At 37.6% G+C, this 12016-nt stretch overlaps 1 protein-coding gene across 4 annotated transcripts in view; it reads left to right on the top strand.

Moving 5' to 3' along the window:
• The window catches only part of SPIRE1 (spire type actin nucleation factor 1), a 190041-nt gene that overhangs the window by 19471 nt on the left and 158554 nt on the right, over positions 1–12016 (top strand). For all 4 annotated transcript variants that reach the window (XM_032309249.1, XM_032309250.1, XM_032309252.1 and 1 more), the window contains exon 2: positions 5786–5820. In XM_032309249.1, the coding sequence (XP_032165140.1) occupies positions 5786–5820 (35 nt within the window). The remainder of the gene's footprint in view (positions 1–5785; positions 5821–12016) is intronic.

Here is a 12016-nt window from a genome sequence, read left to right as displayed (position 1 = left end):
ATGTAAGCTAATGATGATTGCACAGTTTTAGTGTCCTAACTTTTGACACTGAAAACTGGTCATGGATTCTGAGCCCTCAGTGGCCACAATGTTTAAGAAGCCTAGGTTTGATAAGGCTGTAGGGATTGTTTTATTGCTAAATTTTGGCTTATTTAAAACTGTACTCTTTTTCCCTAATATGCATATAAAAGCTGCCCAAAAAGTGCACCTAATACACACTTGTCTCTTATAGAGTATTAGAGCTCTTTAAAAAAAAAAAAAAAATTATTTTTATTTATTTATTTAAGTAGTCTCTACTTCCAATATGGGGCTCAAATTTATGACCCTGAGATTGAGAGTCACATGCTCTTCCAACTGAGCCAGGTGGGTGCCCCCAGAGTATTAGAGTTCTTAAACTTAACCCTTGATGTTGATCTGTTTTGATCAGGTCTTTAAGAACACTGTTCCTGAAAATACGGCACTTGTTCAGGGTATCATTCTTTTCTCCTCACCTTGCTCCACCCCCAGTCCGGTCCATTAGCAAGTCCTGCTAATTCTGCTGCTAAATTATATCTTAATTCTCTACTTTTCTTCTGGTCACTGCCACCACCTGGGCTGGTTGCTGTCCGTGCTGGGCTCCGTTGCTATCCAGGACAGTGAGGCAGTCCACCCTCCATGGTTTCACCTTGACCCTTTCCACAGAGCAGGACCAACCTGGAAACCCACCTCAAATCAACTCATGCCCTTGCTTAATATTAATGTCCAGTGGCTTCCTGTTGTATTGGACATCAGATCTAAACTCCTTACACTGTCCTAAAAGGCCTGTGTGATCTGCCCTTGCCTGTGTTTCCAAATGCGTTTTATGCTACCCACCTACCACCACTTCCAGAGCCTTACCACAGGCTGCCTTCTGGTTCTGGAACAGGTTCTTCCCTCAGCCCTGCAGTTACCTGCTACCTAACTTCACGGTCTCTATCTAAATATCTTCTGTAGGAGTCATGTCTGACTATTCTAAATTGGAACATTTCTGTTATTTTCTCTCCCTTTTCTGTCCTTAGTAACATTTATTACCAGTTGTAGTTAATTTTGTTTGTTTCTTTGGGTCTGTGTTCACTAAGATGTAAGTCCTAGGGAGCAAGGACTTACTCGTTTGTGTAGTTTGTTTGCCACTATATCATCAGTATTTTAGTATTCAGTAGGTGTTCAGCAATTATTTATTGAGTGAATGAGAGGGGCAGAGGCAAGCTGGCTGGGGGACAGGGTGTGTCTATTGAATGTTCAGCTTATGAAAAAATAACATACCTTCATAGGATCAGATAGACCCAATCATTGCCTGCAGTTTGTTTACATGGGAAAAATTTGGAGAATAATTCTAGAGCTGTTTATTTATTGTAAAGATTATAGGGGTTCTTTGTAATCTATTGTAAAGATTATAGGGGTTCTGGCGGGCATCTTTGCCTTCTGCTTGTTCAGCTAATTTGAATCACGTTGATAACGTGACTCTGTGACAGACAAGTCAGCCATATGCTGAGGTTTCTACCGCCTTAATTTTTTTAAAAAAGATTTTATTTATTTGACAGAGATCACAAGTAGGCAGAGAGGCAGGCAGAGAGAGAGAGGGAGGGAAGCGGACTCCCCAGTGAGCAGAGAGCCTGATGCGGGGCTCCATCCCAGGACCCTGGGATCATGATCTGTGCAGAAGGCAGAGGCTTTAACCCACTGAGCCACCCAGGTGCCCCTCTACCTCCTTAATTTAAAGGTATAATTAATCTACACGAGCATCTTAAATTTTTTCTGAAATTGCCTTAATTTCCACCATAGTTGTGTGGTTCATCAGATTGTGTGATTCTTCTGCGGTGAGGCCATTTAGAGAGTGTGCTGTGTGAGGCCTAGCCCTGAAGAGCTAAAGTTATGAGTGGGTCTACCAAGATGTGTTCACTGAAATGCTCTCTCTGGTAACACTGAGCAGACTTTGGAATGAAAGTGTCTGATTATCAACGTTTAGGATTTAAAATGTCTTTGTTATCTTAGTTGAGGTGGCTTTTTTTTTTAATGACATTTTACATTAGGAATAGTTCATTTCTTAAAGCCATTTTATTTTATTTTTTTATTTTTTAAGATTTTATTTGTCAGAGACAGAGAGAGCCCAAGCAGAGGAAGTGGCAGGCAGAGAGAGAGGGAGAAGCAGGCTTCCCGCTGAGCAAAGAACATGATGCAGGACTTGATCCTAGGACCCTGGGATCATGACCTGAACCAAAGGCACTGACAGAGGCACCTGGTGTCACTTAAAGCCATTTTATATCATTTTATAGGAAGACTGGTGTTTGTATTTCCTAGGACATGAGGGAACTTGTCGAGCAAATCTTAAGAGCAGATAGAATATTTCAGAATGAGTTAAAAAGGAGGGCCTAAAAAACACAGCCTTGATTCTTCCGGCATTACTAAAATGCCCATTCTGTTTGGGAAACGCCAAGCTGAAGTCTTGGTTTGCTGTGCCGATCATCCTTTGTCCAAGTGTATAAGCATGTTAATAATACTGGAATATTTTGAAACTCAGTAAGAGTCATCCCAAATATTTCCTTTTATTGTACATTGTCAGAGAGTTAATCTAGCCTTTAAAATAACAATAAATCAGTAAAATTGTTAGCCTTATTTAAAGAACTGATTCACTGCATTTAATAACCTTAAACCTTGGTTCGGCCTACCATCAGCTTAGTTTACTCAGCTTGTAGAAAGTGAAGTCATAGTATTCTAGGTTTTAGAGGGATTCCTTAGATTTGTTTCTGGAAAGGTGATTAACCTATGAGGAAGGACTCAAAAGTTGTCAAATGAAAAATTTCTCGGTTGCTATATTGGCAGTTTCCAACTGCTAAATCAAGGAGTACATTACCCCATTTCTCCACAAGCAGGATTCTAATGGGTAGGTCGCTGTGATAGCACCTCTGTAGTCCCCTTCCCTAACCCCACTGGTTCCTGCAAGTGGGAATGGAGGACAGGGTAACAACCACAGCAATGCTCATGACAAGGGTCAGGAGCCTTGGAGTCTACTCAGCTCTGTCATTTTGTGAAGTCATTTGACTTGTCAGGCTCAGATTACTAATCTATAAATGAATGGATTGGGCAGGATGATTTCCAAGGTTCCTTTAGCTCTGCTTTCGTGTAATTGGGATTTTCTGATCCCTGGGTCAGAGTCTGGGCAGGGATTTGGATGGCAGAGTAGGGTAGGCGGTCAGGCACTTCATAGTGAACCACATTTCCAGAGTTGCGTGTTTATTTTTTTATTTTATTTTTTTTAATTTTTAAAGATTTTATTTATTTATTTGACAGACAGAGATCACAAGTAGGCAGAGAGGCAGGCAGAGAGAGAGAGAGAGAGAGAGAGAGAGGGGGAAGCAGGCTTCCTGCGGAGCAGAGAGCCCGATGCGGGGCTCGATCCCAGGACCCTGAGATCATGACCCGAGCCGAAGGCAGCAGCCCAAACCACTGAGCCACCCAGGCGCCCCCAGAGTTGTGTGTTTAGTCACCAGATCAAATTGAATAACCAGAAGCAGTGGTGCACGCACACAGAAATTTTTGGTATTCTTTATAGGAAAGCATTTTCTGTTTTATCATAGAGGTCATTGAAAAAACCTTATTTCCTAAGACTTGTGCCATTTTGACATCACTTTTGAGTACTTCATTACTTTCTGGTGCAGAAAGATGTTCCAGCTTATCCTGTAATTTGTCGTCTTGGTAGACCCACTCATAACTTCAGCTGTTCAGGGTTAGGCCTTACAGAGCACATTCCCTGAAATGCCTCACCTCCACCTATCCTATCCGTTGAGTTAGCTAGTCCCCTGAGTACTGGTTCCTTTGAGGGGGAATGGGCTAGGTGTATTCTTGCCAAATAGGGTGCTACTACTTCTCCCTCTTTTGGAGGAAGAGCTAGGAAGTTGTTGTTGTTTTGTTTTTGAAATTAGGTAATACCCAATTCCAGCTCACCACCACAGGGCTCTTCCTCTCCTTCCCACATGTTAGGTACGCAGGGTCTTTCTCCCTCAGTTCATGATTCCCAGCAACATCAGCGCCTTTGTTTGCTTAGTGCTGCAGTATGTACAGAACAGTTTCAATTTTTTTTTTTATCAACTTTACTACCAACAACAAACCCACCACTTTCTTTGCAGTTCTCTTTACCTTAAGAATTATTATACTAAGATGGACATCTATGTACTCTCGAAGAGGTTACTCTCTGTTATTGTTGTCTTAACACCGTATTTTCCCTCCCTCCCTGCCTCCTCCTTCCTCTCCCTCCCCTCCCCTTCCAGAGTAGACACTCTCAATGCTTGTTGAGAGGTAGTCTGTGCCCTTTGAACTGCTGCTGTTCACAGTACTTTCCTAGGTTAAGCTAATCACCCCCTCTATAGGAGTTGTAGGATAATTAATTTATCAAAAGCGCTAATGTTCTGAGCAGTCATATATATATAAATAAAAATAGATGATATATAACTGTACTACATAGTTTCATTCAACAATACATAAATATGTAAATATGTATGTTATGTATTTATCAAACCATAGTATGTAAAACCTTTGTATATTAAACCATTTTATCTCTGTGTTCATATAATCTTTAATTATTTATTGCTCATATATAATTTTTAATCCACAGAACCCATGGTCCCTTGTTTTCTGGTCTCAATTTCAGCCAGTATTCCACATTAGGACCATTAGGTCATCAGAAATTGTGGATTTCAATTTTTTTCATTTTAAGAGTCTGGAGGCACATAAAAAAACATTGTGGGTTTTTTTTTTTTTGTGGTATCGTTATAAACTCTAGGGTGAATAGATTCTCATTAAGCATTAAAGAAAACACAGACTGCTGGAACCAGCACAGTGGGCTAGGACTAGGTTTGGGAGTCAGAGGCTGGAGAGAGCAGTTTGGAGGAAGGATAGTGTTGTTGGAAGAAAGGAGGTAGAGGTTAATGTATGTTTGAACGGAGGACAGTGATTTTTAAGAAGTGTGGACTGGCTGTTTAGTACCCAATATAAATATGTAACCTGTTCTTTTTGTTAAAACTGCTTAATAAATGATCTTCAAAATAGCTGTTTTTTAATTTAAAAAGGATGTTTTATTCATCAGAATTGGCAGAAATGTATAATTGTATATGTTTCTTTTGCTATTATGTGTCAGTGATGAAGAGGAAATATTAATGTTGGTACAGCCAAATAGTGTTCAATTATTGCTGTTCTTTAGGTGATCCTCTGTTGGAAAATTACTAAATGAATTATGTGGTTTTGTCTAATCATATATTAAAGAAAAACAACCATCATATATTAAAGAAAATATTAGTTTGAGACATTTATGCTTTCATTGAAATGATCACTGTACCTTTAAACTGGAAGATATATTTGGAGAAAAGTTTAAGAGTCTTTTGAAGATTTTTTGAAGGTATTTTAGAGTATTTTGAAAGGTACTTTTTAAATGCCGTTAAAGTATTTTAAGATATCTTAAAAAGAAAGCAAGACTCCAATAAAAATATTTTTATTACTTTCATTAACTTGTATATATGCATATTAAATATGTGTGTGTGTTTTAGGTCTTATTACAATTGAGTATATTCTTACCATCTTCCTACTTAGTATTTTCTTATGGGCTTATTTAAACAAATCTCTAGGTAGGAACTTCTAGAATATTGGTCATTCTAGCACCTTCTATTTGCATATTTGCATAGATATAATGAAACCATGCCAGGATAGCTCAGATATTTTTATCAATGATAAAAAAGCTAAAATCCATTGGAAGTAACTTTTTGTATTTTTATTACAGGTAAATTGGGATATTCACATTGTACTGAAACAGAGGTAAGAGAAATACTCAAATATTTATTAGTAAAGTAGCTTTGCGTTTTCTTTAGATTTACTTAAGTATTGAACTATATCTCATGGGTTTTTGGTCTTCTGACAAAAATGTGTTGAGATAGGCATATATCTTTTACATTTATTTTTTATTTATTTATTTTTTAAGATTTTATTTATTTATTTGACAGAGAGAGATCACAAGGAGGCAGAGAGGCAGCAGAGAGAGAGGGGGAAGCAGGCTCCCCGCTGGAGAGCTGATGCGGGGCTCAATCCCAGAATCCTGGGATCATGAACCCAGCCAAAGGCAGAAGCCTAACCCACTGAGCCACCCAGGCGCTCCTATCTTTTACATTTAAAAAGAGTAAAATGTGAATGAAAAAAACAGTTATTTTGCCCACATAAGTACTTCTTGAAGATTTTATTTTTAAGTAATCTTTACACCCACTGTGGGGCTCAGACTCACAACCCTGAGATCAGGAGTTGCATGTCCCACTGACTGAGCCAGCCGGGCGCCCCTCTTGCCCATATTTTTGAAATGCCAGTGTGTGTTAAAAAGGTTAGCTTAATCATGGTTTTAAAACTTTCCCATGTTATAAGAGAAAGAGCCCTTAATAAGAATAGCTTAAGTTCAGTTTTTTTCATAATCTTATCTGTCATAATAAATAAATCATTTAAATATGTTGAGCTCCTTTGGAGCTGCCTTGGTATAGGAAAAAAAATAGGGGATTGGAAACAATATTTCAGTAAGATTAATAATGAATCAAATAGGGACGGCTGGTGGCTCAGCCGTTGGTTGATCAACTGCCTTCGGCTCAGGTCGTGATCCTGGAGTCCCGGGATCGAGTCCCACACTGGGTTCCCTGCTGGGCAGGGAGTCTGCTTCTCCCGCTGACTTCTCTCTTTTCATGCTCTCTCTCTCTCTCTCTCTCAAATAAATAAAATCTTTAAAAAATGAATCAAATAGTTTGTTATTTGTATAAACAGGTTTAGTACTTTTTCATAATTTAGTTCCAAATTCTGATTGTGAACTTTAGGGAATTTCCATATGATTCCTTGTGTTACTTGCAGGAATTTCAAGGGTAGCACTGAAGTATGAGGGTAGCATCCATGAAGTGTGTATGTCTGGTGTTCTTTTCAGCAGCTGTTGCATCATCTTTACATTAGGAGTCTTGGGTCTTTGTTAATAGCAATGCCTAGATAAAGGATTTAAGAAGTTATTTTTCTAATAGAATAGTATGTCTACATGTTGATGTAGATTTTAGTAAATTTCAACTGTTATTCTAAATAAGATGTAAGCTTCCTAAAGGATATTGTATAATAAAGAAGCAAAAATGATTTGTTCTTTTTTGCATTCAGAAATTATACAGTTCATTTTGCATTTTCAACTTTGGAAGTAAAGATCATTTTTTCCAGATGAGCTCTAAAAATAGGCTAGAATTTAATTTTTTTTAAAGTAGAACTTAAAATTTCTATATTGTAAGAATTTTTGATGTACTGTTTAATGTAATATAAAGGAGTGGGATTTGATTTGAGTCAGAAAATAAACTTCTTTCTATGGTTTCTGGTGTGCATTTTTCTAGCTATGTAATTTTGAGCAGTAATTTTTTTCTCCTGCTCTCCTAGAACTTTGGCTTTCTTATCTATAAAATGTTAATTCTAATTCCTATTGACCTCAGGGTTGTGAAACTTTAAAGAGCAAATATATGTGAAAATGTTCAAATCCTGAAGACACTGTTACATATTTTATATATATATATAAAATATATGTATATATCAGGATGACTAAGTTTCATTATTCTGTCTTATGTTGTATTACCATAAAATCAGCATGGTTGTAGCATTTTGTTTAGTACTCACTTTGTATAAGAATGTCACTCATTTTATCTCCCTAATCTCTTAGTTGGTAGCCCTTATTCTTTGACCATACCTTGGGTGACCAAAAGAATTGGAATCTAAACAGAACTGCCTTTCAGGATTTTTAAAAATAACTATTTGATGAGGGAAAAAATCACAAGAAAATAAAAAATTCAAACTGAGTATTTAGTTAACAGCTCAGAGTATTTTCTAGGGGTAACAGTGGTTAGAGACTGGAATTGTGGAGGGTGATTTATCTTTTTTTTTTTTTTTTTTTTTAATGAGAACATGTCTGTATTACTTTGTTAATTAAAATGATAAAAACTAGGGGCAGTAGAGGTTGTGGGAACTACTTTTTCAAGAAGTTTGGTGACCTAAGAGAAAGAGGAGACAGTTTATGTAGAAAGTTTTGTTTTTTAGGGAAGGTGGTACATTTGGGGGGTGGAGCATGGCAGTGGTAAGGAAGCAAAAGAGAGTGAGGTTGGAGTTCAAGTTAGGTTGTGGGGATTTGCTGAAGTCAGACTTAGGAGTAACCCAGGCTTGACTAGAGCAGTGGTTCTCCAAATGTGGTAGTAGGGCTCTAGGGGGTTCCTGACACCCTTTCAAGGTCAGACAGTTTTTGAAATAATACTAAGACATTATCTGCCCTTCTACTTTCATTCTCTTGAGGGTACAGTGGTGTTTTCCTTGGCTCCATGACTGTGTACTTATGAATGTCATGCCAGACCTCAGAAGTAGATAAAAGATCTAGCCGGCTTTTATTAAGCATGACCTTCAAGAGTTTTACAAAAATGTAAAACAATATCACTCTTCTCATTATTTTTTATTTTTGAAAACAGAGGTTTCTTTCCCATAAAAATGTTACTTATATTAACATGTTTAATATTTTAAATGGTTTAATTAAACTGATTTGATTAAAAAATTTCTCAGTTTTAATTTTTTTTAAAAGATTTTATTTATTTATTTTACAGACAGAGATCACAAGTAGGCAGAAAGGCAGGCAGAGAGAGAGGGGGAAGCAGGCTCCCCGCTGAGCAGAAAGCCCAATGCGGGGTTTGATCCCAGGACCGTGGGATCATGACCTGAGCTGAAGGCAGAGGTTTTAATCCTCAGTTTTAATTTCTTTTTCTTTTTCTTTTTTTTTTTTTTTTAAGATTTTATTTATTTATTTATTTGACAGGCAGAGATCACAAGGAGGCAGAGAGGCAGGCAGAGAGAGAGAGAGGGAAGCAGGCTCCCTGCTGAGCAGAGAACCTGATGCGGGACTCGATCCCAGGACCCTGAAGGGCTGCTCACAAGCTGTAGATGAGTAGAACTGTGAAGGGCCCCGGGAAAGGTGGAAGCGCATGTTGCTTGCTCCGCATTGTGGTGCTGGTATGGTGGGTGTTTGTGCTTTGGCCAGATCCTGGTTCCACCCTTCTCCCTCACTTCTCGGCCTCAGGATTCCTCATCTGCAAGATGGGTTGTTGTGATTGCAGAGAGGTTAGCATAAAGCTCAACTGAATGAATATAGCTAATTATTCTTAGTTGGAAGGTGTATACTTTCCTGGGATGGATAAAGTCATTTTCTTAAGCAAGGCTCATGGACCACTAGGAGCCTCAGGATGATTGCTAGGGAAAACAAATCTCTTTCTGGGCCTTTAGGACCCTCATAGAGATATACAACTTTAATGGCTCAGCTGTGTATTTTAATAGTTTTTGTAGTCCATAGAAATCATATTAGGAATTATTTTCTGGTTTTACTTTTAATTCTCTTTTTAAGGCTTTTCTTTTTATTCAGAAAAAACAAAGTTATGAGTTTAGAGAAAGCAAGGAGGCCATACACGGGCAATCAGTCAACTCTTATATGATCTTATACCTCAAGACGGCTTAATATTTCTAAAAGATCAAGTATTAAACCTTATTTCTCACTGGAAAAATTTTTTTTAAAAAAATTTATTTTTAGAGAGAAAGAGCCAGTGCTCGCATGCAAATGCGTAAGTGGGGAGGAGGGGCAGAGGGAAAGACTCCCCAAGCAGATCCCATGGTAAACACAGAGTCCCTTGCAGGGCTCAAAATCCTGACCCCCGAGATCACAACCTGAGCTAAAACCAAGAGTCCCATCCATGCTCAACGAACTGAACTACCCAGGTGCCCCTGTTTGGAAATTTTTTTTAAGGTACTCAATTATACTCGTATATTCCAGCATTTGAACTCATTAAGGGAAATCCTTCATTTAATTTGTTTTAAAAGACATTGTGAAATTTTTAAAAAATTTTTTACTTTAGTAGACAATTTAATTTTTTTCTATATCTCTTTTGAAATTTTTGAAGGTGTAATTTACATACTGTAAAATTTACCTTTTTCAGTTACCGTTCTTTGAGTTTTAACAGATATTCATTTGTGTTAACCATCTCTGCAATCAAGTTCTGTCACTTCCCAAGCTCCGCCAATGCCTCTTGGTGGTCCCTCTGTCACCCTCCACTCCTCCTTCAGGCCCTTGTCTACTGCTGATCTGTATTTTGTCCTTTCATTTTGAGAAGGGCATGTTATTTAAACAGTGCATTACTCCTCCTTCTCCCTCTCTGGGAGTGCTCACAGCTTGGTCTGGTCATTTATAAACTCTTAAGACTGACCTATACCTGGGGGTACTTGCTTATCAAAGAGGCAGTTCTGGTCCACAGGTTGGGGGAGGTTTTGCCTTCATTTTACAAGTTTTTCCTGCTGCCATTATTTAAATAATTTTGTGGGTCATACTTTTATATTTGAAGAAAACTGTCAAGCACTTAAAAATACTATAACATAAAGGATTTGAATTTTTAAGTATTTTAATTGAGGCATTTTCATTGTTGTAAATTTTTAGCTTTCCAAATTTCATCACGTTCCAGTTTTCTATTAACCATCACTAATTATGAAGCCGTGAGGCCCTTTCCCTTCAGCCGGAAAGAAGGTTAAATGAATAACTAGAACAGTCCTGTTCCCTTGCTAGATTAGCTGTGTTTTAAGCAGCATAGGTTAAAGCATTATATAAAGTTAAATGAGCTTTTGTTGATACTTTAATCTTGACAAAGCTAGTTTATAAAAATCATAGCGTAGCAGAAAAATGTAATCTTTACTAAGGGAAACTTTAAAAAGATATGTGCTCACATCTTAAGAATAGAGTTCATATATACTGTACATAAATACTATGTTTCATTCTGACATGCATCTTTAAAAAATACTTTAGAGCTAACTATACGCTAAATACTGTTATAGACATTAATTTAATCCTCATAACAAACTTAGAAACAAATTCTAGAAAGAGACCTAAGGTATAGAGAGATAACTTGCCCAAGGCCGTATAGTCAGCGTGTTGCAGAACCACTTCCCTCCACCCCTCATTTGTTTGTCTTTATCCAGCCGTTGTGTATCTGCAGCGTAATACATCTGCATAATGCTAAAAATTAGTTTAGTGTCCCATTTGGGGCAGTGAACTGGCTGAGTGTCTCCTTATTCTGTATATGTCTCTTACCTGTGACTACAGTTTGTGGCATTGTGTTGCCAGGGACTGTGTTCCTACTCAATGTAAACTGGGCAAAGGAATGATTGCACCCCCTGAACTTTCAACCCACCTCCCCCACCCTTATTGGTTAGATGAACATAGAGTTCTGTACTGTAGTAATTTGTGAAGTAGTCTGATTTTAACTTACTCAGAATGACTCAAGAGTTGTTATATATGTTTGAACCTCCTGGGAAACCAGACCTAGAATTAGTCTGCTTTGTGGGGGAACCCAAAGATCTTGAGAACAAGCCAAGGAATACATCAGAGTTAGTGTCTTGGACTTACTCCATTCTGATTATATAGTTTTTGACACAGCAGGACTATATGAAAATTTTTTATGTTTCCTGAGCAACCTAAAATAAACTACCAAAGGTACTATGTAGGAGTTTGCTGCTTTAACGCAGTGTAACATTAAAAAATTTCCTGTTTTGTGTTTAGCTAAATCAGCTCCCTGACCTTTGATTTCACCCTGGCTCATGCAGAGTCAGTGGCAGTTGGATGAGTAATAACCTCTTTTAATTGACATTTGATATCCATTAGTTGACTTCAAAAGGAACTCAGAAATGAACGTGAAGAAGTGTGTACATTTGACTCTTGAACAACATGGGGATTAGTTGAAAATCTAGTGTGTAACTTTTGACTTCCCAAAAAGTAAACTGCTGTTAACTACTGTTGACCAAAAGCCTTACCAATAACATAGTTAACAGATACTTTTAGGTCATATGTATTATATGCCATATTACTATAATAAAGTAAGTCACAGAAAATGTTATTAAGAAAAGCATAAGAGAAAATCCATTTATAGTATTGTACTGTATTTAACTG

The sequence above is a fragment of the Mustela erminea genome, chromosome 13, assembly GCF_009829155.1.
Source record: "Mustela erminea isolate mMusErm1 chromosome 13, mMusErm1.Pri, whole genome shotgun sequence".
Classification (NCBI taxonomy): domain Eukaryota; kingdom Metazoa; phylum Chordata; class Mammalia; order Carnivora; family Mustelidae; genus Mustela; species Mustela erminea.
Note: the sequence above shows the minus strand (reverse complement) of the source record. Positions and strands in the feature narration are given on the sequence as shown.